This window comes from Sminthopsis crassicaudata, chromosome 1, assembly GCF_048593235.1.
Source record: "Sminthopsis crassicaudata isolate SCR6 chromosome 1, ASM4859323v1, whole genome shotgun sequence".
NCBI classification, from domain to species: Eukaryota; Metazoa; Chordata; class Mammalia; order Dasyuromorphia; family Dasyuridae; genus Sminthopsis; species Sminthopsis crassicaudata.
The window spans coordinates 414,797,517-414,824,520 of NC_133617.1; the positions used below are offsets into that span (position 1 = coordinate 414,797,517).

The 27,004-nt window shown below is 35.9% G+C and overlaps 1 protein-coding gene across 3 annotated transcripts in view; it reads right to left on the bottom strand.

Moving 5' to 3' along the window:
- Positions 1 to 18,318, bottom strand: part of LOC141550009 (uncharacterized) — a 188,947-nt gene extending 170,629 nt beyond the window's left edge. For all 3 annotated transcript variants that reach the window (XM_074280136.1, XM_074280135.1, XM_074280137.1), the window contains exons 1-3: positions 18,210 to 18,318; positions 7,864 to 10,114; positions 5,872 to 5,983 (exon numbers count right to left, since the gene is read on the bottom strand). In XM_074280136.1, the coding sequence (XP_074136237.1) occupies positions 5,872 to 5,983; positions 7,864 to 10,114; positions 18,210 to 18,266 (2,420 nt within the window). In that variant the 5' untranslated portion in view covers positions 18,267 to 18,318. The remainder of the gene's footprint in view (positions 1 to 5,871; positions 5,984 to 7,863; positions 10,115 to 18,209) is intronic.
- Positions 18,319 to 27,004: the final 8,686 nt, after the last annotated feature.

The following is a 27,004-nucleotide window of genomic DNA, read 5'->3' on the forward strand; positions in this document are numbered from 1 at the left end:
CTATCTTTGACCAATGGCAACTAGAAAGGATTAACAGATTGCTAGGAGCAAATGCATTCCATAGGATCATAGATTTAGAGTTTGGAAAAGACTTTATAGGTTGATGATTTGATTTCACCTGAGTTCCTCCTTTTTCCACATCTAGAATTCTGTCCCCTATACCATACTTTGAGCCAAGTTTAGAAGAGGGACTTCAGCTTTCAAAGTTCAGCTTTGAAAGATTCGTATCATTTCCCACTTGGTCACATCATCATTGTCTCTTGGAACTCATCTTCCAGTAGGATCACATAACCTCCAAAATCCACACCTCTTCAGTACCATCTGTCCCTGGGGTTGACAACAGAGACATCCTCCCAATCTTCCACTTAAGAAAGTGGTGGTCTCATAACTTCTCACCTCACTGCTCTTCAGGACTTCATCATTGTCTCTAGAAGCTCCTCTTTCTTCAAGATGACCTCAATTCAGAAATTCACCCCTCTTCATTGCCTCCCCCAACTACCTCTAAGGCTCCTCCCTTGGTCTAACTGGAGAAGACTAAAAGTGAGACTTCCTCCCATATCCTCTTCTTAAGGAGTGGAAACCAACCTGACTGCAGGAATTTATCATGTTCATCATTCCCCAACTTGAGAACATCTTTTTATTTTTAACTCCTTTTAATGTGTCTTCCCCAATTAGAGTGAAAACTCCTTGAAGGAGCAGGTACTGTCTTTTTTCTTTTTTTGAATACAGTGCATTGGCCAGAGGAAACACTTAATAAATATTTATTGATTGACTGAATATGGATAGGAGGAAAAAATAATCATGAATGTATATGTGCATTTTGTACCTTTTTCAAAGAAGCCACTTCTAAATACAATCTAACCCTTGAACAATTTTACAATGTTGATGAAACAGGCCAATTTAACAATAGTTTATGGGTTCTATTCTGGCATAACAATAAATCTCGTGTCCCTGAGTATAAGTAGAATAAGCACAGCTTGACTATAGCTACATGGTCCATTGATATATGTTAAACACACACACACACACACACACACACACACACACACACACACATCTCTGGAATTCAGAAAACTTCCTCAAGTTTCTAAAGGTTTCAAACATTTACTTGTTGCCTTCAGGAATAGAAAAAAAAAGAATTGTTCTTATTAATGATTTTTCATATTATGTACCACCAGGGGAACAATATCTCAGAATTGTAGGCTTAATTAACCATAGCAAAGCATTCAATTTAACAACCACTGATTAACTTCCTACTGTATTCAGTAATGTCCGAAAAGATAAGTTTAGACAAGATTTGGCAGCTAGGTGGTACAGTGAATAGAGCACAGGATTGGAGTTCAAAACAGTTTATACTCCTAATTGCTCTTATAATAATAAAGTTTTTAAGAGTTATAAAATATGATGTCAGATACCAATTATCTGTGTGATCCTGACCAAATCACTTAATCTCTGATGATTTCATGGTCTTGATCTATAAAATGGGGATAATAAAAGTAAATATCTCACAGATATTTGTTGTAAGGATCAAGTGAGAAATTATATGTGTAAAATACTTAACACAGTGCCTCGTATATTATAAGAAATATGTCAATGCTTATTCATTTCTCTTCATAGGGCTTACATAAATCAATCACATGTGCCTTCTAAGGAAGAACAGAATTTATATATATATATATATATATATATATATATATATATATATATATATATGTATATATATGTACATATATATATACATATATATAACACAAGTGGGTTTTGTTTATATTTATATTAATATTCACACATATACAAAACATGTGAGAGAAGAGAGAGGAGAAGGGGAGAGGGAGGGAGAAAGAGGGAGAGAGAGAAAAAGGAGAGACAGACACACAGATAAAGGAAGGCAGGGAGAAATAGGGAAAGAAGTAGAAAGGGGAGGAGTTGGGAGGGGTGAGGGAGACAAAGAAAGGAGAAGAAAGAAGGGAGGAAAGGAAATAAAGTGAGGAGGAGAGAGAGAGAGAGAAATTCTTTAAATACAAGAGCTGAAATTTAAAGGACAAAATGTGGAGGTCATCACTTAGTGGTACCATTGAAATAAGAAATGGCCTCAGAGTCAGAAATCATGGATTGAGATTTCCTCAATTTCTTAAGTTGTAAAATGGACAAAATACCATAAACACAAACCATCTCATAGACTTGTTGTGAAGAAAGTCTTTGGGAACGATAAAATACTCTATAAATAGGAGTTAATATTGTTGTTATTATTAATATTATGATTATCTAGTTTATTTCCCTTCCTTTTGCATATGGATACATAAAGGCCTAGAGAGATTAGGTGCCTGCTTAGGTCACAAAGCAATTTACAAGAAGAACTAGACCTCAAGTTTTCTGACTTCCAATGAATAACTATTCTTTCCACTAAATTATATTTATTTGTTAGCACAGAGGATTGCCAAAACTATTTTTTAAAGAAAATACAGATTTAAAAATGGGTGCCTTCTAGGAGGTTAGTATATAATGGAACAGTAATTTACTCAAGGAATTCAACTCTATTATTCTAGAACCTAGGAAATCTTAGTAAAATCTTAGTCACTTCACTTAACCTCTCCAAGCTTTGTTACATTCATCTGTAAAATTAGGCAACTGGACTAAATTGTTTCTAAGGCTCCCCCATCTCTAAATCTGTGATTTATTACGATTTCTTAATAGACAGAATCTATCCAATCACAGATTTTTAGACTCTATGAAAAGACCTTAGAGATCACCTAGCATAACCTGATTTTACATATGAGAAAAGTAAAGACCAGACTTTTCTAAGGTCACACAAGTAGAAAATGGTGGAGGTAGCATTTGAACTTGGGTCCTCTGACCTCTCAGCCCACCATTTTATCCAGGAGACCATCATAACTGTGTTTTCCTATCATTTTTCCTGTAATCATTTTGCACTGTTTTGTTCCCTAGAAAATAGAAAATGATGGGATCTTAGCACATTATCTGGAAATGACAAGTTTCCATCACAATGACAATGTCTCAAACATGGCTCCATTTCTGGGGACCAAAAACATCAGCTAAGAACTCTTTCTTTTAATATTTAGCAAACTAGAAAAGAAAGGGAGAGACTTTTTTTAAGTCTATACACACACACACACACGTACACATCAATTATGCAGATCAAGAGTACATCACACTTTGGTGTAAATTTTAAGGACTCTTTTCCTCTACTTCTGCATTCCTGACAACAAATTAGCTACCACCTAAGGATTTAGCCCTAGTTAGTATAGAGATAGATAGAAATTTCTTAATGTAATTTCATGCTTGATCTAGGTTTTCATCAATTCTATTTATCAAGAACCCTTTTTAATGGCCTTGGTTAATTAAAAGCACAACCATATATGTGATTCTTAGAGGCACCTACATGCATATAAAGGCAGCATGCCATGTTTCATTTTGGACTGGAAATGAAGGAACTCTGAGTTCAAATCCTGACTCAAACCCTTATTAGCAGTGTGATTCTAGGCAAATTATTAACCTGAATCTCAGTTTACTTGTTCAAAAAATGAGGATAACATCTCACAGCATCATTGTGAGGAACAAATAAGGATGTATATAAAATTCTGTGTGTGTGTGTGTGTGTATATATATATATATATACATATATATATATACACATATATATACATATATACATATACACATAGTGTCTTGTATAATGTATACAGCATATATGCATGCATATATATAAAATCTATACCATGTATATAGTACACATGTATGTATGTGTGCACAAGTTCTATAACATGTGTGTTAATTGTAAAATATCATATAAATGTGAGCTCTTATTATTACAATAACCCTATGCTTAAAGTCAGCATTCCAGAAACTTCAACCTTCCAGAAGACCTAAACCCAGTCTCTGAACTACCCCCCTCAAAAAAAAGAATAGCATTATTATCATAACTAGCATTTATACTGAATTTTAAAGTTAGCTGGGTTTAGTGGAATTAGCAAAAGGGTTATAATAGAATGAATCTTGAGTGGCTAGCATCAGATTTTAGATTTGCTATAATACGTAATAGGGAGTTAATCTAAAACAAGGCTAGGAACCAGATCTGTATATTTCTGTATAAAGAGTATTCATTTATTATAACAAATAATATTTTCCAAACTAAGAATAAATCACATATTTATTTTTAGAGTTGTCAGTTTATTCCTTAATCCTTTAGAAAGATGGTGCTCTTTGGATTTGAATTAACCAGAATTTTAAAGATAATGGAAATTCTCAAGAAGGTGTGGAGATAGAGACCCTCCCAGCAACTGTAAAACAAGTTTGTTATTGCCAAAGTTTGGCTGTGCTTAATTAGGCTATTGGAGTTCTTAGTTACATCAGTCCTCACAGTCAATGAGGGTTTGTTCTCCCAGCTATGATGAGTACAAATCATTGACTTAAACTTGTTCTATGTGTACATTTTAAAATAACAGTAGGTACTTCACTCTTGGAATCTGGCTGCTTCCAAGTTTTCACTTCTCTAATACTCTCCACATAGAGGAAAAAAATAATCTTCCTAAGGCAAAAGTCTGAACATGTGACTCCCCTCCTCAAAAATCTTCCATAGCTTCCTATTGCATTTGGAATAAAGCAAAAGTTCTTCAGGTTAACATTTAAAACTCCCCATATATGGGCCCCAACATGTATTTTTTCTCCTTACAAAGACTGTACTCCTTTTCACACACTAGTCAAAATGTATTAGTGATCTATCTCTTTGAATTTAACTTGTTTGTCTCCCGTGCTTCCTTATCACTGCCTTTTAGAACCTTGTTCTTCTTCCAAGATCATCACAATATAATTAATCGATGCAAGGGATGTCCAGCTTCAAATGCTGTGTCAGTGATTTGTGAGTCTTATGGGTCTGGGTAAGACCCTCAATCTCTTCACATGTAAAAATAAAGCGTATGAACTGAATGACCTTTAAATTTTTTCCAGCTCTAAATCCATGATATTCCACAAAGCCTCCTTAGCTTGCTCCCACAGGAATACATTCTCTCCCCTCTAAGGGTTCCCAGAGGTCTTTGAAGCTCACCTTTATCTGGACCACACTTTTTTTTAAAACACCACTAGTGATTTCATGAGTTTAGAGTGGTCCTGGGGAAGAACAGTGGGAATGTAGAAAAAGGAGACTCAAATCCAGGTCTTTCTGACTAGAATGCCAGTCCTCTCATATCACATTCTAGCTCCCATTATACTTATCCATTTTATTTATTTACTTTATATAATATATATTATATTTTCTGTTTATATATCACATTGCCATTAATGAAAATATACATTCCTAGAGGCAACTATGGCATTTTTGTGTATATATGCACATATGCATAATGTAAACAGCATTCATATGTACTCACATATGTACATATAACAATATACATATATACACACAGTATCATATAATATATATAGTATATATGCATATTTATACATGTATAGATTATATAAGTATTGATTATATACTGTGTATATGGTACACATACATGCATTGTGTGCACAGGTCCCATAACATGTGTTTTGTACACATGTGTGCACTGTGTAGTATACTGTGCAATATACATTATATACACTATACATGTATTTAGCAACTATATGTGCACAGTATGTATATATATTACATATATAGTATTCACATAAAAATACACAGTGTCTAACACAAGACCTTGAATATAATAAGTACTGTATAAATACAAAATTAGTTGAGATCCCAATTCACTAACAACAAAAACTATTTTCATAGCTTATTAGTTTAGCTGTGCCGATCTCAAAAAAGTTGCTGAATTCAGTTTTTAACTGCTTGAAATTACTATTGTATAACAGAAAAAAGAAAAAGGTCAGTCAAACCTTAGCTCTTGTTCTTCACGTTTATGAGAAGACCATGCCATACTGGATTTCTCACAGAAGTTCTTATAACCAGTTGCTTTGGAGGTAATTTTTGAGGCAGAGAATGGCCTCTCTAATAAAGAAAAAAAGACACACAAAGTTAAAGATACATGATTTTCAGCCTTAAATCCATGCATTGCACTCTCTAGATGCAGTTTAAGTATGATTTCACAAATATTCGTATACAAATTAGTACTGTGAAGCACAAAAATCAGAGGATTTAATCAGTAGAGGAAATTTTAATGCGAGTATTGTAGGCTATTTATAAAAAAAATATTCTCATGTACAAATAATCATATAATGTGCAAATGGACAGAGACTTTTTTTAAAAATCAATAACAGTAACTAGGATGAAATAACCTTTTCCCCAGGACCTCAAAACATAAGTGCTGACAAAATTTAAACTTAAGATTTTTAAGAATTGCACAATTTGAAAATGTTGTTACATTGATATGTTGACAGTACAGGCATTCCTTTAACAACTAGAAGTAATGGAACTTCTCTCCTAGTTAGCAGAATTAGTAGAAATGGGAAGTTACCAGATGGTAATATTGCTAATAACACCCATCTGTGAATAATTCTAGTAACGAATCTCCTACCAACTCAAGGAATTCATCTTAATTACTTCTTGCATTATTTTCCCATTTAGAATTACAAAGTAGATTTGAGGATTCTTTTTGTACCACTAAAATTCAGATATATATATATATATATATATATATATATATATATATATATATATATATATATATATATATATATATATATATATATAAGTATAGATTAAAAACCGTGTATATGGTACACATGCATTTATTGTGCGCACAAGTCCCATAACATGTGTGTTTTGTACACTACTTGTACTACTAAAATTCAGATGCGTTGCTTACGAAGGGCATCGAAATTATGTCTCTTAAAAGAAGTAGAAAACAGAAATCTCCAGGTCAGGTTGCAACTAATGGAACTACCATTCTTTATCTTTTATAGTATTCAAAGCAAGTTTCTCAAAGTCTTAATGACTCACCAGTGTCTTCTCATAGATCAATTTTTAAGAAAGATATGGGAAGAGGGAGAGAGAAAGAGGAAGAGATGTACATATCCATAGCAGTTTAAAATAAGAAAGTTGGATTTGGAGTTAAGAAACTTGGATTTGAATCCTGGTTTATGTATTATTAGTTGTATAATCATAGGCAAATTACTTAACCTGTTTGGGGCCCATTTTCTGATTTGTAAAACTTGAATAATAACATTTACATTCATGCACATAATTATCATATAAGTATGAGATTATGTAAACGCACACATGTTCATGCACTTAGGGAGAGGAAGAGGGAGGAGGAGACCTATTAGTTCAGCAGTATGGCTACTTCCACATAGATACAAACCTTCCCCAAGATACAAACAAAAACTGTATAACATAGTTTTAGAAAATTGCCTGCAAGTATTTAAAGGTAAAGTGACTTCCCCATACAAATCATATGGGTAGTACAGTTCAGAGGGCAGAATTTGAACTCAGATTTTTCCTAATTCAAACTCTCTGTGTGTTAGTATATCAAAATAAGAAAAAGAACAAATTCTGTTTAGATACAACAGAGATTTTAACTACATAGTTTGGGTTGAGTTTTATTTTTCTATGAAATCAGAATGATTTAATCAATTTCAATCTACAATGCACTCTGAATTAGGAAGATGTGCACCATTTTCCAGGGCTCTGTTATTAAAATGTATTTTAGATGAAAGGCACATAAAAATGCTGATTTACATATAAACTACTAGATACCAAAATGAATAGAATCATCAGACTCATTGTAAAACAAATAGATGAAATATATATTCCACAGAGGAAATAGTATAGTAATCTTCTAGATTGCTTTTAATTAGCTAAAGAATTCCTACTCTATCAAAATAGGTGCTAGAATTAGCAAACATAAATCAATTCTTTCATAAAGAGACCTTTTGGGCAAAGCTTTGATTCCTTAATAAGATTGCTCAAAGACTTTGGAAAGAGGTGTTCTTCAGTAGTTTCTTCTTCAACAGGCTCATGCTGGGTATTCTCCTGTCCTGGCTCAGCAGTTTTTCTGTGATCACCAGCTAGAAATATACTGCTCTTGCCAGTGGATCTGATTTCTTCACCAATGTCTTTCTTCTCTGGATCTCCTTTTCTGACTTTGTTTTCCAAAATCCCAGTATGGTGGTTGGGGAAAGATGAGCTTCCTTCTTCTGAAGTATAACCCCTTATCTTGTTCAAGTGATGCAAGTAAAAAAAATATGTCTCCAGCACACTGGCTCTCTGTTCTGATTTTTCTGACAGAGCATCATCCCAAGAGAAGCTACAGCCACCACCACCGCCATCACCACCACCTACTTGTCCATACAAGGAGGAGTCCTCTGACATAGTTTCAGGCAAGTCTATGAAGACTGGGTAACTTGAGAAAAAATTTTCCTTACTCTCACATAGCATCTCCTTAGCAATCACTTTGGGTGTCTTTGTGATTTTCCAGTCTATCCCTGTTGAGGATGGCAGCTCAACTCTTATATTGTGGCCCAAGGTGAGCTCAGATTCTGAACCAGAGTGAGAATAACCCTTAAAAGTAACATTTTCTGAAGAATCTCCTAGTGAATTCAGTTGAGGTTTAGAAATCTGAATAACTGAATCATTCCCCTGGTACATTTCATTAATTTGTCTTTGACCTCTCTTACTGATTTTGCTTTTATCAACATCAAATCCACTGTTAACACTCACTTCCTGACTTCCTCTTATTGTTTGACCAACAAAAGTTTTTTCTGCCTCCTTCCCACACTCAGGTAGCAATCCTCTTCTATAGCTGAGGTCCCTTAGGGAGACCATAAAATCTAATTCCCCAGTGAATGGTTCTTCTTTTTTCATCCCGAAATCATGAACAGGAGAGTCAAATTGATTGGGTGACAGTTTTCTGATATGGATTGAGCTCCTAGTATCCCAGGAGCCATCAGCTTTAACGCTAGATATAAAATCCTTAGTTTCCCATAGAGTTACATCTTTGGATTTTTCATTGACATCAGCCTCCCGTCTGGAGAAAACATTGCCTTTCAACATAGGGGACCTTCTGGGAGACAGGGAAATTGATGAAATCTCTTTAGAGTCTCTGAGCTGAATACCTTTTGTAAAAGTTCTCCAGTTTTCCTCATATTCATCTATATCTTCATCTTCAGAGCTATCTGTTAGTGGGGACCAAAAGTAGCCATTCCCATGACAATCCTCATTGGTTTTCTCAAAAAGACTCTTTTCACAGCTGCCTTTGGGCTGTGGCTGAACACTGCCTATTTCAGAAAGGTTGTCTGTCTCTCCTGGATCACTCTGATTTTGAAAAGATGCATTTTCAAGACTAGGCTGCCTGAAACCAACAACCCGTGATACTGGGTGTCTTTTCTCCTTCTGAAATAGAACTTCCTGCCACCCACTAGATTGATTTCCGGGAATCCTTGTCTCCTCAAAAGAACTTAAAAAATCCTGAGAAAAACATGGCCTTGATAAATTCCTTGTAGGAACTGGAGAAAAGCTGACACTGTTTTGAGAATTTGTGTGTATCCTTGGGTGATCATCTCTGGACTGTGAGGGAGGGTAGCAGGAGCTCACAAAGGTGTCTTGACAACAATCTTGTATTTTTTTGCTTTGGTTGAACAGAGACGAAGTAAAGAGTGGATTCTCTTGAGGATTCTTCAGCTCTTGACCTTCATGGCACTTAGTCAGAAACCTCTGGGCCCAATTTATCACATGCCTCAGTTTCTGTGTTTCTGGAACCAACACATCATCAAGCAAGGAAAGATCTAATTCAGAAGGGCAGCTGTTTCTCCTGCCTTCCCTCTGGACTTGCTGGCCCACCATCTCTATGTCTTTGTTTTTTTCACCAGCCACTTTGGGAAACTGCTGACACGTAGTCACGTCCTCACTGACTGCAGAGGAAGGTAACTTCTGATGACCTCCCCAAGGGGAAGTCTGACTTTCTGAAGGGTTTGTTTTGGAACCCAAAGGAGTTCTTGGGGAATCTTTTAGCGCTGATTTATTATCATTTCCAGGAAAACCGGTCTTGAGGATCCCAGTGCTTTCATAGTAAGCCACTCGCCTAGCCCGCAAGAGCTTCAGCTCACAGGTTCGAGGGGAGTCTCTCTCAGCATCACAGTCACAGGATTGCCATGCTCTTGTTTTTCTGGATAAATAATCCATCTGCAAACAAAAAGGCAGAAACTTTTAAACCCATAACTGGTCAATCTTTTATCTGCAAAGAAAGAATTGCTCAGGCTGGAATTGAACTATAATTCTGATTAAACCCGTTAGAGCGGTTTTGTAACACAAGAACAAAGTAACTAATGAGCTGTGGAACAAGAAAAGGAAAAACTTTACCATCTGGGTTTAATTATATTTAGTCAAGATATGGTTCTTGGTCACCAAACAATAAAAGGGCAACTCTGACTTTTACATGGCATATGCTCATTTAATATTGTAGAAAACCCAGGAATAGTTTTAAATAAAGACACCAAATTTCTTTTCAAGGATTGCCGGCAGTTCAATTCAGCAACTTTTATTAAGAACCTACCATGTTCAAAGCACTGCACTTGTCATCAATGATAGAAGGACAAAAAGCTAGCCTGAACCCTCAAATATCTTGTACTCTACTAAAGGAATAAAGCATGCACACAGATAAGTGAATTAGAAATACATACAAAATAACACAGAGTAATTTCAAGAGGAATAAAAGACTAGCATCTGGGGCATCCTTGGCCACAATGTGCTTTCAAAGAAACTCTCAAGACGATGAGGCAGAGGTGAGAAAGGAATAAATTCCATTGGAGAACCATTTGTGCTAAGATAAAGAGGAAGGAGATTGCATTCAGTGAATAGATAGCAGGCTGGTTAGTCTGAAACAGAAAATACATGAAGGGGAGTAACATTATAAGGCTGGAGAGGTAGATAGGAGCCATACTGTGAAGCATTTTAATGTTAAGCTGATGATATTGTTATTTTATCTTAGAGGCAGGATGTCAATAGGAAGCCATTGTCTACTTTCAAGTTAGGAAGTAAGGTAGTCAAATCTGTTTCACTCAGCGCTTATAGAGTACACAAGGAAGTCATCACAGTTTGCTAATATACCCTTGGCATCAGAAACACATGACAACATCATCTTTAAACTGTACCCCATAGGACATTTAATAACAATTCAGACTTTCTCCAGACAAGTTTTACATTATCTATTCATTTTCTCCCCTTGCTTAGCTACTCTGTCAAAAGCTGAGTCAGGGCATTTTATTTTTGTCTTCTCCAGGACCTACCACCATGCTGAACACACAGTAGACATTTAATATATATTGTTAATTGATTGACTTGTAATTCCTGCAAGTCTTAGGACAATGCCATGCATAATAGGTACTTAATCAATATTTTGATCTCAAGCAATTGTTTATTCTTGATTTCCTAAAGCCAGCTCTGTGCTAAAGTAGTTATTCTCAACAGTTTTAAAGTCCTGCCCATTCCTACATAAAAAAACTATCAAGAAAAGCAATCTTTCTCTTTTGTAGAAAGTAACTACCTGACACCTTAGAATCCTACTTCTAATTGAGACAATTTGCCATCTCTACTTGCAGTGAAAGAATCCTCTTTCTTCTCACTCCTTTCTCAAGGTATTCATTCGGACCACTTTTTCCCCTTCCTATTCCCTATGAACACCATCTTGAATTAATTTTTCCTCACTTTCTGGATAGTTTGCCTATCCTAGAGTCCTTCAATACACTAAGATAAGCACATAGCTACCTAGATACATTTCTAGAGCAGGCTAGTTTTAGGGAAGGAATATACCACTGGCTCTAGAAATCATGAAGCAAATTAGCCCTATGAAACATTTTTGTGTGTAATATTTGGAATAAGGCAGAACTAGGCTCAAATTCTGTCTCACATATTTACTAGCTTTGTGGTCCTCAACAAGTAACTGCCCCATGTTCAGCTTCCTCATCTCTAAAATGAGAAAGCTGGACTCCTTAGGCTTAAATTTTTTGCAGCTCCAAATCTAAGATGTCTAAATCTTTGATCCAAATCTATGATCTCTAAATCTACCATCTTTGATCCCAAAACCTATGATTTCCCTGATGTGGGCAATTGCAGGCATTTAATCTATCGATGCTGATTAGTAACACCTCTGTAAACTATAAAAAGACTATGGTTTTTATCTAATATCACTTATCCAATGTCAACAATTATATGTCACCCATATAATTTGAACTGAAAACTTGGTTAAGCAAACTAAATAAGGTCCCACCTCATCAAAATTCCACGGCAAGTTTTTTTTTCTTTTTTTCCTGCCTATTCTGCTGCAAGTTTTGTGTCAGAATAATCAGTAACTCAAGTTTTGTTTTTAGATCTAAAATTGACAAGAGATTAATTCAAACATAAACAAGCTGTCCTGCCAATGAGAAAGAAAACACATGAGGGAAAACAGAAGAACCAACATTCTTAAAATTTGCTTCGCACCCATTTAAGAACACTGTACAGACTGGCAGTGTCACTATAAACAGATGTTTGTTTAATAAAGTCTATATCTTATTCTTTATTTAATGCCAACATTTCCTTCCTGACAGTACATCATTGTTCCATCAGGAGCTAGCTGCAAGCCACTGAAAAATACAAGGAAATCTAGTCTTTACTCATCCCACCTTAGACCGCAGTCTACAATTGCCATCTACAGGCTTAAATGAGATATGTCTCAATAACAGAAAGATCTCTGGGTTATTTCACTTAGTTGTCTAAGCTGTTCTAGCTTCCTGAAGGCCTGAGCAAAGCAGAAATCAGGAAGAGAGAGAAGAGGACACAGCAGGTACCCACATCAGTGCAATCACAGGTCATAAGACCATAAGATTATAAATTTAAAGTTGGCACAGACCCTAAAGAAAAGGTAGAAAAAAGAATAACAATGAAAAGGGGAAAAATAAGCAAAATGGCAGGCTGAATATAGTAGAAACAGAGTGATTTTGTTTAAGGATACACCGAAGGAAGAGTATAAATGAAAGGAAAAGTGATTTTTTGATCTAAAATAACTCATAATACAGCAAAAAAGCTAAACATGTTTAGGAGTCCCCAAATTCCCTAGTGAGAATATGAACCAATTAGAAGTTTTTAATGTTAATTTAAAAAAAAATTTAGGTCTGGGCATTTATGAAAGACCACATGTAAATGTCTCAATTCCTATTGTCTCTTTAATGTGCATTGTGTGCATTGTGTTTCTGGTAAATAAAAAAATACTCATTTTTAATTTTTAAAAAAATTATATTTTTATCAGAAAACTAGAGAGACAACTTCCCCTAAAAAATCTGATGAATTGGACTGCTTTTAATAGTTTTAGGATACTTTAATAATAGAATATTAATGTTTGGAATGCTTAATATTAAAATATTAATATTTAGAATACTGCATTATGGTGGAGAAAGCATGATCGGGGTTCTACTCAAGAGTGATGAGTTTGATGGGTGGTCTGCTCTTTAATACACACACACACACACACACATACACATATATACACACACACACACATATATATATGTAGGGGCAGCAAGATTGCACAGTGGATAGAGCACTGGTCCTAGAGTTAGGAGGATTTCAAAGCCAGCCTCAGACACTTAATACTTCCTAACTGTGTGACCCTGGGCAAGTCACTTAACCTCAATTGCCTCTCAAAAAAATCATATATCTATCCTAATGTAAATGCTCTGTTTTGTCTTGTCTTTTTGCATTTTCTAGTAGGTGAAATGAAAGCTGCCTTATTTTAAACAGATTGTTGGTTGAATACTCACGTGGCTGTTGAGAAACTTTTTTTACTCATATCTGAAGAAGTCTCAACATGGTCTGAATTTTCTTGTACCTGGCTAAAATCCTAAGAGGACACATAATCCAAAGTCCTCCAATGCTGAACCCCATCTCAATCATTTAAACACAAGCTTCAATTCATGAGGCTAAGAGTTGGTTACAATGACAAATGCAAATGTATCCTCTCAAAAAAAATTTTTTGATAAAATATTTGACAGAGAGAATTCTCTCCATTATCTCATTTTGCAACAAAATTTACAGTCCTGAGACATTCCTACATCAGGTTTAGCATCAGGTTTGATACATCTGGCACTTACCAGAGGGCTTTTGTCCTTAGTTAACTCTTCATATGTCTTGACTCTTCAAGTAAATTGAAATTCTTTGAGGGAAAGGATTCTGTCAAATATTTATTTTGATTACCACCACCCCTAATTGGGGTATTCTCTTCACTGAGAGAAATAGGACTTCTTGGGGAAAACATATTCATCAATGTGACTGTGAGTCAAAGACGGGAAACCAAATTAAAAATAAAAATATTTATTAGTTTGCTAAGAAAGACTGGTATCATGCTGATATCAGCTTCATCTCCCAAGGACATAGATTTAGTTTTTATAAGTTTGCTTACAGAACCTTTCATAGAAAAGGAAGGGAAAGGGAAAGATGGGGAGCAACCAATGCGAAAAAGGACAGTGGTATGCAACTGCTGAATTATCAGAATAAGAAAACATTCACTGTTCAAGAGCAGAGGATAGAAGAAGTGATCAAATATTTTTATAAATATGAAAGAAATCCTTTTTAAACAAAACTGCATTATCCAATGACAGCAAGTAATTGTTACAACAGTGGATGAGACCATCAGCTTTATTAAGTTTTTGTATATGGGCTAGGAATTTTCAATATTGAGCCATGGGATGGTTTGGGAATTTCTACATTTTTAGTCAATCAAGATATTGTAAAAATTCCTGTTCCCACACTCATACACCCACTTCCCCCTCCCCCATATGCAAGGGTTAATATAGTGGCCTTAAAATGTGAAGACCCAAAAATGTCTTAATTGGATGACTGAAGGGGTGTCACAAATCTGATTTATGAATTTTCATTGTTAAAATCACCTCTTCAATTTCTTCCTACCCTTTGCCCCAGTATATCACTTTTCACCAATTACTTAGTTCAATTTATCCATGGGAAAGTCCTAAAGCTGGAAGGAAGGACCAAAAGAAAATAAATTTGGAACTTGATAGGAAAAAGAGGAGCCAGGGATTGAGGAGCCGAGTGGTACAGATGCATGCCAGTGCCAGTGGCCAGCTGATTGAACATACTACCCTGAATTGAACATAAGAGTACATAAAAGCCATATCTAACTCACTGAGCTGCTTAAGGAGCTATGTGCTGGGAAAGAATTTTTATTGTCTAGCTGTTACTAAGATGTAGTGAATTTGTCCCCTTTTCACTTCTTATCTCTCCCACAATTTCATCTTGTCTGGTAAATTGGTGTTGCTTATCCCAGATGTGTTTATTTGCTGCCTGTACTTTTATAATAGTTTTTTAATCTCCAAATAAAGATAAGCTGGTTTTTATTGCTTTCTGAGTATTTGCTATGAGTAGACCACAATAAAGGAAGAACAAAGAACCACCTCTGGACAAATACCCCTAAACATAAACTGTGAGCCTATAACAGATCAATATCATCCTTGTTCTTGTTCTTATTCATGTTCTCTGTCTCTCTGTCTATATATCTATCTTATGTCTCTCTCTTTTTATGTCTCTCTTTCTGTCTGTCTCTATCTCTGTCTCTGTCTCCCTTTCTGGGAAGAGGAAGGGGTATCAGTGACTTCCTTCTCCTTCCTAGAAAAACTTGGAATGAGTGACAAACTTGATGACACACTCAGAATTAGGAATATATAGGAATATGATGCTTCCTAATTATGTAACTATGGACAAATCCCAGAATCTAAGTCTCAGTTTCCTCAGTTGTAAAATTATCATATCTGTAATAACTACCCATTATTTACCTATTATAAATATCAAAGAAGACAGCATATGAAATGTGTTTTACAAGCCTTAAAATGCTAGAGAAACATTAGCTATTGTATTATTAGCAATGCAAGAGTAGACCAACATATATACACACATACATATATAAACATACACATAGACAAATGTATACAGACACATATACGTACTCATGCACATAGAAACATACACATAGACAAATGTATATACACACATATAAGTACTCATACACATATATACCCATGCTTATATATGGTTAAAATTTACCCAAGGGCAGTAATTTGCCAATCCTTGAACTAAGGAATGGTTAAATTCATGACAAAAGTTTTCCAAAAAAAGATCCTAGGTTTAAAGCTGAAAGAAACCTCAGAGGTCTTTTAATTTAAATCTGGATTTTAAAAACGAGGAAACAAGCCTAAAAGAGAGCTTCAGTAACTTGCCTGAGGCCACATAAGGATTAAATGCCACAAGTAAGATTTAAACTCAAGTTTCCTGATTCCAGAGCCAGTAGTAGAGCCACTGTACTACCTAGTAAAAAGGAAAAACAACAACACTAAATTATATTGAGTGCTATTATTTACTTGAAAGGGATAATACTAGTTTTTGCCTTGATTATTCTGAATTCAAGACTATTCCCCCATCCCAAATGCCCTTTAGAGGCCATGTAATATTTTAGTCAGAATGGGGAAAAGATACCAATGACTTCTAGAAGTTTGCATCATAGAGCTAGAACATAAAGTCAAATCTCAGAGATCATACAGTTCAACCCCCTCATTTTACAGATGAGGAAACTGAGACCCAAGGAGTTTGAATACCTTGTCCAAGATCACATATGTAATCATCATCCAAGCTTAAACTCAAGTCCTTTAACTCCAGACTTAGTGCTTTTACCACTAGACCCATGAACAACAATATTCACCATTAGCAAATATTAGACAATCTTCTGCAACCTTAGCAACCATCCTGCTCAAGCTAAGAAAGTTCATTATTAAGTCTACCCAGTCGCCTCCTGGTCCATAGCTGCTTGGTAAAAGTTAATAAGTCCACTATCCCGTAGCACCATAAGATGGCTATTCAACCATATAAAAAGCAATTTGTCCTTTCCTAACAAGTCTACTTCCAGTGTTTCTAATTAGCTAAGTGACATCAGTAGGGTGGGGATGATTCGGTGAGAAGGGGCATAGTGGCTTTATTTAGTCCTGATCTAGAGTTAGAAAGATCTTACCTCCTAAGCACTTACTTGCTAGATCCTGGGCAAATGCCAATCATATACTATTTGAGGCTAGAGTATCTCCTGAATCTCTATTCCTAAAAATAATTTGTCAATGAACCCACAAGTTCATTGTTCACAAGTCCATTAAGCTCCTCCTGGGCACTAGGCCCTGGGGATACAAGTACAAGGTACAAGCAAGGAGCTTAACAATAATGGGGGAGAAAATGCACGCATATTAAATAGATATGACCTAAAAACAAAGTTAATATAAATATGATATATACAAAATAGTCAAATACAAGATAGTCCAGGAAGGAAGGCATAAAAAAAGAATAAGGAAATTGATGACCACTTAATATGACTGTATCTTGCCTGATACATGTATCCGTTATACACATGTGGTGATCACAATTACTGCAGATAACAACTCTAAAAAAAAGTTCAAAGGGGCTACCATGACCTCCTTCCTTCTCAATTACAGGTATTGTCATTAGCTTAAACACTAAGCTTTTAGGACTTTCTAGGATCTGCTTTTACATCAAGGTGAGACCTAGGAATAACTTGTATCTACATAAAGCTTAATTTTTTTCCAAGTGTTTTCCTCACAAAAACCCTGAGGGGATAAGCAGTGAACATGTTATTAACCCCTCTTATTAAGAAGTTACCTGATTTTTCCATGGTCATAAAGCAAGTAGAAACAGCATTTGAAATTCTGTGAAAGTCCTAAATGGGACATATAACTGATGATAAAAGAATTGTCTACAGTTAGAGAGACAGACAGATGCTTGCACAGACATGTAGGCAAGTGTGTGTGACTATGTGGTGCTCCAAGTCTTAGTGAAGGTTTAAGCTATATTATATGTGTGTTAGATACAGATTTAGATATTTCCAAACCCTTAGCCAAATGTAAGCATAAATCCCGGAAGGCACTAAAATCAGTAATAATTAATAACAATGCTTCTATAGCGCTTTGCTTTGTAAAGTGTTGCACAAATGCCATCCCGTTTTATTCTCACAGCTGTCTCGGAGGGGAGCGCTATTATGATCCCCATTTTGCATACGGAGCAGTCGGATAAATTATTAAGGGACTTGCAAAGGGCCATACGGCTAATAAGTTTCTACATTCGCTTTAACTCAGCTCTTCCTAACTCCAAGTCCGGCCTGGAACCAAAGAGTTCAAAACTTTTGCACCATCCCTCAAGCTGACTGTCCCCAATCCCCCAGTTAGTGCACCCCCTCTCCTACCTGGGCAAGAGGATCCGGCCCCTCCGGTGTTTGGAGAGAGGGGCAGGACGTTCTCATCCCCAGCTGGCAGAGAGAGGGTGGGGCTAGAACACAGCATCAAGCGGTCCCCATGGAAACTGAGGAGTGGGCGGAGGGAAAAGGAGAGGGAGAGGGATCAGCTTCGTGATTGGAGCTTTCTCCCGTCTGTCTTCCAGCGGGTGCCTGATGACTGATTCATGCTCCTACCTTCTAGGATACAGCTATGTCTAGAAAAGACACACAAAAAAGAAGTCTTTTTTCTAAGTCTAGAAAAGATCGCGTTGCGAAAGGGACAAGAAAAGGAGAAGACAAAGGGAAAGCCTTCCATTACTCTTCCTTTCTCACATCATTACTGATTCCCAGAGTGGGAGGGATATTTAAATGTTCTTCTGGAAAAGCATGGTCCTCCCCTCAGTGCTCTGCCGAGGGTGCTTGTGAAGCGGGCTCTGAGGGAAAGCAAACTTTTGGCCCTCTCCATATTCGGCGTAGAGACAGGTCGTCTAATCAGGTGTAGGGGAGCAGATGCTAATAATCTCCCACTAGGGGGCAGCCTTGCCTCGTGCTCTCGCAGAGATGGGGCGTCTCCTTCACCCCAGTCCTTGTGAGAACATGAAACCTTAAACAGGGGTTCTCAAACTACTGCCCAGGGTCAGATGCGCCTGCTGAGGAGGTCTGCCATGGGCTGAGGGGCGGAGACAGAGTGTGAGCTTTTGTTTTTACTGTAGTCCGGCCCTCCCAGAGTCTGAGGGACTGAGACGGCCCCTAGTTAAAAAGTTTGAGGACCACTGCCTGAGAGCTTAGATTCCCAGAGGTTATTAACCTTGCATGTCAGGGGCTTCTTGAAGAAGTCCTATGAGACTTCAAAATAATGGTTCAGTAAAATGGAGACATCTGCTTAATAAACCAAATTATGTATTCCTACCTACAGAACTGGATAGATTCTTAGAGACCATCTAGTTCAATAGTCTCTAAAGTGGGTGTGTTCAAGTATAATTATTATTATCCTTGTTGTTTGCTGATAAACATTTCAAAGAAGATTTAGAGGCTATTACTCTAATTCATCCCACCCTCTTCATTTACAAGTAAGGAAACCGGCTCAGGAGGAAATTCTATGAATATCTGAACAAAAATTAATGCTTCTTAATCTTTCCTTACAGATGCATATGTATGCATACACACACACATGCACAGTACCAAGAAATGGCTTTAAAAGACTTTGCTCTGCAAAGTAATAAGATGCTCTGAGTTAAACAAGAGTTTCCTCAAGGGTGTAAAGTATATCTTACAGGAGTTCTTTGTGAACTCAGTGCAGATCATTATTACCTGGTTTAGCTACAGAATCTGCCCCAAGAGAGAAAGGGGAAGGGCATGGGTTGAGAGCCTAGAATAAAGAATACTTTAGGGAAAGGAGAAGATACCTAGGAGACAACCCTGGGAATATGGGGGTTATAGGGACTCACACTCTCTGGATTCAGCTATAAACAGTCCAAGCCAGTGAAACAGAGCAAAGATTCTGGGAAGGTGTCAGAATAGGCCAGAAAATCCCAGGCTGTCCAGATTTCCCTCAGAAACAGACACAATTTTGCCTCAAGGCAAACATAGATTGGTGAAAAACAAAACTTGGCACAGAACAAGGGGTCTTTCAGGGACAATCTGAGAAGACTGGAAGACCCTAGGACTCCATTCAACTGGTGTGAAGTGTAAATACCTCCATACTATTTCTACAAAAACAGCTAGTAGCCCTAGGCCTAACTATGTTCTGAGGGAGCCTCAGCCAGAACCACAGGAGCTTTCATCTCCCAAACAGTGGCAGTGGTCCTCAAACTTTTTAACTAGGGGCCAGTTCACCATCCCTCAGACATTGGAGGGCCGGACTATAGTAAAAACAAAAGCTCACACTCCGTCTCCGCCCCTCAGCCCATTTGCCATAACCCGCCAGGCCCCGAATAAACGTCCTCAGAGGCTGCATCTGGCCCGAGGCCGTAGTTTGAGAACCTGGGGGGGGGGGGGGGGGATTCAGAGGTCTGAGTCCAAGAAGACTGAGGGAACCTCTGCTGATTAGAAACACCAGGCCCAGCTGTGCTGCTGAGACATTGCCTTGGGTAAGAAGGAACCAATACACCAGGTGAGTGTAAAAGCAGTGGGGGCACTTGCAGGAAGGGGGGAATTTCTGGTTTGGGTTTCAGATCAGAGAAGTGAACTAAAGTGAAGGTAAAGGCACCATCCCTCACCCAGGATTAGAGGTGCTTATACTAATAGTTCTCATTTTTAAAAAATGAACAGGCTAAAAAGAAAGAACCCAACCACTGAAAATTATTATTATAAAGATCGGGGTTCAAAGGAGGATAGGGAAGTAAAAAAAAAAAAAAAACCTCTTCCACTCCAAAGAGTAGTTAAATGGCTATCTTCCCAGAAAGAATTTATAGAACTCAAAAAAGACTTCAAAAGTCATATGAAAGAAATTGAGGAAAAACTAAAAATAATAATAATAAGTACTATCCAAGAAAAACAAGAAATTATGAAAAAAAGTAAACCAACAAAAAAGGAAATACAGAATCTTAGTCAAAAATAACACTTTGAAAATTAGAATTGGGCAAGAGGAAGCTGGTGAAGACTAAGAAATAGCAAAGCAAAATATAGAGAATGAAAAAATAGAACAGAATGTAAAACATCTTAAAAAAAAAAAAAAGCAGATCTGGAATACAGATCAAGAAGAGAAAATATAAGAATAAACTGCCTGAAAGCTGTGATGGAAAAAAAAAAAAAAAAAAAAGAACCTTGACACAATAATGCAAAAAATAAAGAAAATTATCCTAAATGGTAGAAATGGAAAATATCCACTATTCACCACTTCAAAGAGATCCTACAAGGAGAAAACATAGGAATTTTACTGCTAAGTTTTGAAACCCTTACATCAAAGAAAATTTTTTAAAAAACAAAAACAAACAAAAAACAAAATACACTGAAGCTACAATTAAAATTGTATAGGATTTATCAGCTAAATTTTTATTGTAGACCACAGATCCTGGGATAATAGATATGACAATCAAAATAATTAGTCCTTTGGCTAAAAATATCATATCCGGAAAAACAAACCATAATATTGAATGGGGGAAGGGGAGATGGACATTCAACAAACTTGCAGATTTTCAGGACTTTGTCTCAAGTAAACCGGAACTCAATAGAAAATTTAACAGTTTAGAGACAGCATCAAAGGTTAATTTCAAGGGACTCAAAGAACAACTTGTTTTTTACATGGAAAATGTAAACCATATGTTTAAGATATCCAGCAATAATTGCATAGTCCAAAAGATAGAGTGGGACAGATCTGAGTATGATCTGATTCTAAAAATTAAAACTGTCTAGAAAAAGATATAGTAATTATGCTATTGCTATGAGGTGCAGAGGAAGAACCAATATAGAAGCCTTAGAGGGGGAAGGAGGGCTGGTAATTCTGAAAAAACTACTCACATTGAGAATAGATTAAATAGGAAACAATACCTATATACACTCCAAAAATCTATAAATAAGTGAAGGAACAGTTAATAAAGTGGGGCACAAAAGGGTTTTAGATTGATGGGATACAGAGGAAGGAAAAAGGTGGAAAGAGAAGAAAGAGATTTCTGGAGGTTAATTAATAGCAAGGCAGGATTAGAATCAAAGTAGAAGAATTATCGGGGATAGGAAATAACACTGAAACAAGGATCAGATGTAGAACTTATTAGGGAAAAAAGTAAGGTTAATAATCATTGATCTCAAACAAAAATCAAACTTAAAGATTCAATCGAGAGATCTACATTTTATGTTAGCAATATTAATATGGTTTTAAATGTATCTGTAAATGCATTTGTATAAATGAATGTGTGTATGTATGCATGTAGGTGTATGTACGTAGCTATATGAGTATGTATGTTTGTGTATACTTTCGTGCTTAACGGTATTCTGCTTGGGGAAAGTAGGGAGGATGAAAGGGGGAAAAAAGAATAAAGCAAAAAATGCACAGCACAGAACAAAAGAATAACTTACAAGGAAGCAAAGATGGACAGTCACGAACATAAAATATTTTCTATTATGTATGTTTTTTTGAAATGGAAATTTGTTGTTACATATTTTCAATCCTTCCTGATGTTCTGCTGGCCATATAACAATATTTTGTTTTCCTTTTTCTATCTTTTTCTATTTGCTTTTTTTTCTTATTTTGTATTTGGTTTTAAATAAATATTTTTTTCAAAAGCTAGTGAAAGGGCTAGAGAACCAAGGTACTTTCAGTTCCAAGCTAATGAAGGATAGCTTTGATTGTGAGACTTTTAAGATTTCTCTGCAACTTTCTTCTTGCATGTACAAAAATGAAAAAAATCTTTCTCTTTTTTATCAGAAGAAAAAAAGAAAACTGAAAAGATTATGTAATATGCTTGCTTCAGAGGGTCAGAGAGAAGTCGAAAATCTATTTTAATAAGCCTTTCCTGATGCTTCCTTTTTCCTTCCTTAAATTATCTTGTATTTATGTATATGTGTTTATGTTGTATTCTGAGTATCTACATGTCTCCAGACTGGGAGGAGACAAGCAAAGATGGAATAATGGATAATAATGTCCAGGAAGGTAAATGTGATAGAATAGTCTCAGGGATGAACAGAAGAAATACATTAATGGATCTAAAAATAACAGGTATCTACATCAACAACAGAGCCCACTTTAAACTAAAGTTTTTGGGGTAACAAAGTACAAATGAAAACCCCATTTCTAGTAAGGATTTAGGATAGGATTGAAAATGCAATTTACAGAATCACTCAGTAGTACTGAAGTGGAAAATTAAATTTGATACATTCAAAACCAGACTTAATTGTCTCCTTTTCCCTACTCCCAATCTGCTCCTCCTCTTGACTTTTCCTTTTAGTAGTAGCAGCATTCTGTCATCCATCTTCAAATTTGGGGTTATATTTGACTTCTCTCTCCCATCTCATATCCACTCTCCCTACCTAGTGGATATATCTCTTCCCTGAATCTCATATCCTATACCTCATTTTGTTCTATTCAAAGCCCTCACTGTCTCTTGCCTATACTACTCCAGGATCCTCATTCCTGGTTTTGTTCCCTTCCAATTCATCCTGCACATCAGAGTCAGATTAATTTTTTAATAGAATGTAAGATCCTTAAGGTGGAGGATTATTTCATTTTTGCCTTTATATCTTCATAGCCTACACACATAGTAGGAATTTAGTAAATGCTTGTTGAACAAATCTGGAAAAAAATAATAAAGTTCATTCCTCAGGAAGAACAAAAAGTCAACAATTTCAAGGGAATTAATGAAAAAATGCAAATGAAGGTAGCTATATTATAGAACAGTGGTCATCCAAACTATTTGGTACTGGCTAATAAATGTACATCAGAGGAATAGGTTAGGTTCACAGGACAAAATAGTCAATGACTATAGTAAGCTCATGTTTGACGAACCCAAAGACCCCAACTTTGGGGATTAAAAACTCACTATTTGACAAAAACTGCTGGGAAAATTGGAAATTAATATGGCCAAAACTAGGCATAAAATAAGAAAAAAAATAAAATTTTAAGATAAAGAAATGTTTGTTGACTGATTCCAAATGTACAGCTATGATTACATCATTCTGAAGTTAATTTTAAAATTTTATTTAATTACCTAATAAAATCCAAATTCTTAACTAAGAATTCAACATTATCATAATTTGACTCTACAATTTATCTTTCCATAACTAATGCTATTAGAATATGGCTATTACTTTGAAGCTTAGAAATGTCATTATATCTAGCATTTAATTGTGTTAAACACATAATATATTAAAACTTTGAACTCTATGGTATTTGTAGTTTGTTTCCTGTATGGACAAGTGATTAAAGTTTAAAACTGCCTAAGGTTTTACATATACATATATATATTTTTTTTGAAATAAAAAATTTCAATAAGCGGTCTAGTGTTACACTCTGTTCTTCCAGCATAGTTTCTCTTGAGATGGAAGCTTTCCCTGCCCATCATCTTTGATGTTCATTTACTCCCCTTCCTTGTTCTGTCTGAAACAGAGAAACTAACCTTCCAAGGAACTCTCCTACCAAGATACATCTGGCCTTTATACTTTGGTCTGACTTTATCTATTTATAGCAGAGAAAATCCCAGCTCAAGGAGATTCTGAAGTAGACATAGATAATAAGAGGGCCTGTCTCATTGGAGTATCACCTCCCAGATTGACCTGACAGCATCCCATGGCTACCCAGAACTGCTTTCCACTGCTTTGATTGGCCCTCAGGCATAAAATAGGCACTAGTGCAGATACCAGAATGAAATAGATACACACACACACACATACACACACACACACACACACACACACACCCCACATTTCTCAAAACTAGAGGCTTACAAGTAACAGCTTTTTGGTTGTTAGTCTTTCATTTCGATTCTCTCTTTAGGGTTTCTTCTCTCTGTCTTTTCTTTGTATTATGGCACTAAACTATGAAAAAAAAAGTTTCTTAGAAGGCTTAAATAACTCATAATATTCCTCAAAACACAGCATAAATAAAAACACAGCATAAATAAATTAACTAGCATTTGACTGTTCGATGTTCTTTTTCATACAAATTTACTACTCATTATTTTAACTTAATTCAACATGTATTCATTAAGTACCTATTATATGCAAGACACTGCCCTGAGATTTAGATGGATGAAGGAAGTTACATGAAATACATGAAAAGTTTAATGTTACAGTAAAAAAAAATCAGAGTTGAAATTCAAATGCTGGTCTCCTGATTCCAAATTCAACATTTTCTTTACTACATGACACTGAGTCATATTAATTTTCACATGTGTATATGTGTGTGCACATGTTTTTGAATGAAGAAGTAGTGACATGCCAGACATGGAGTCAGGAAAGCTAGGATTCAAATTCTGAATCTGGGTAGTTGGGTGATCCTGGATATCACTTAATTTTAGCCCTAGTTTCATTTGTAAAGTAATAAAAATAACTATACTATCCAATTCACAGAATGATTATAATAAATCAGTGAGATACATGTAAAGCTTTCTGCAACATATAAAGTGTAAAATAGGGGCAGCTAGGTGACGCAGTGGATAGAGCACCAGCCCTGAATTCAGGAGGATCGGAGTTCAAATTTGATCTTAAACACTTAACACATCCTAGCTGTGTGACCCGGGCAAGTCACTTAACCCCAGCCTCAGGAAAAAATAAAATAAAATAAAATGTAAAATAAATGTTAGCTTTGATGTTATATGTATGTATGTAGATACACATATAAAGTGTAAAATAAATGTTAGCTTTAATGTTACATGTGTGTATGTAGATATACATATGAAGCATAAAATAAATGTTAGCTTTAATGTTATATACATGTATGTAGATACACATATAAAGTGTAAAATAGATGTTAGCTTTAATGTTATATATGTTAATACTGTTTTCTTGAAAGTTGTGGTTTGTTTTAATGATTATATATTTATTGTTCTGATTAGAGTTAGAGTTTATTAAGTAAAAAGATATTCATTTTGGGGAAAAAAACCACCTTTATAATAAAAGTAAACCAAAACATAATTTATTAGCATTTTTATATCTTGTGAGCACTCATGAAGGGAGAACCCATCAATCAAATGTACCACCTCAAACTATTAGGTTGAGAACAGCAATATGATGATTCACTCACTGATCACTAATGGAAATTATTGACAACATGGTCTGTGGTACATCATAGACTTTAGAATCTAAAATTGGCACATAGTCTGGCACATAGCAAGCCCTTAATAATGCTTGTTGATTCATTTCAGTCACTAGAGAAGTCTAGCATTTAACCCTGCAGCATTGTCAGCAGTCAATCATACTGTAATACCCTTGACCAATAGGGGCCAGATAAAGGCCAGATTTATGTGAGTAGTAAAGATGATGATTATCATAAATTCTTGTTGTGATGACAATTCCAATGATTGGGAACTTTCAAAAGTTCTCTTATTTGATTAGATTTAATACAGATATCACTACTAAAACTGGGACAAATTAAAAATCTTGTTTACTTCACTTTTACTTCCCTAATCCCTATACTTCAAGATCACTTTCATCCTTCCTTCCCTTAGAGGTCCATCACAACAAGGTCATTAGTCCTTTTTATGAGTCTTCATCAATCCTCAAGAGTCTTTATTGTAGAACTCTCCTCAAATTCTGATCCTATCCTCAAGGGTGAAAACATGTGGGAAAGTATTGGACAGATGAAGAGGAAAACCTTTAGAAGTATGTCAACATATGACTAACAATTCTGGGAATCCCTTTTTCACTCCATCAAGTCATTTGAATGTAGAGGAGAAAATAAGAATCATTCCAGGGCTAAAATGACAGAGGATCATAAATTTGAGTTAGAGTTATTTCTTCTCCCCCACTTTTCTGAATCCCTTAGGGTTCCTTGATATAGGAGAGGGTGATCCAGGACCTTTACTATTGGCTGTTTTTGCTTGCCCTCTTGAAAGAGCAATAATACAACAATACATACAATGATGATACAATACAAACTCCCTTAGCAAAGGAAATTTGTCTTTGATTTTACTGTAATTCTCCCCTGAAAATGCCAGACTGCTCAGACCCCATCAGAGCAGTCAGTTAGGACCAATGATATGGTTATTCAAGACATTTAGAGCAACTGGAAATCATGAACTCCACCATGTCTTCCCAACTGTCATGTTGTTATACCTTCTGGACCTCTGAGCATTGTCAGATGATTTGCTAGTACCTCAAAAGTACCCCTGTTG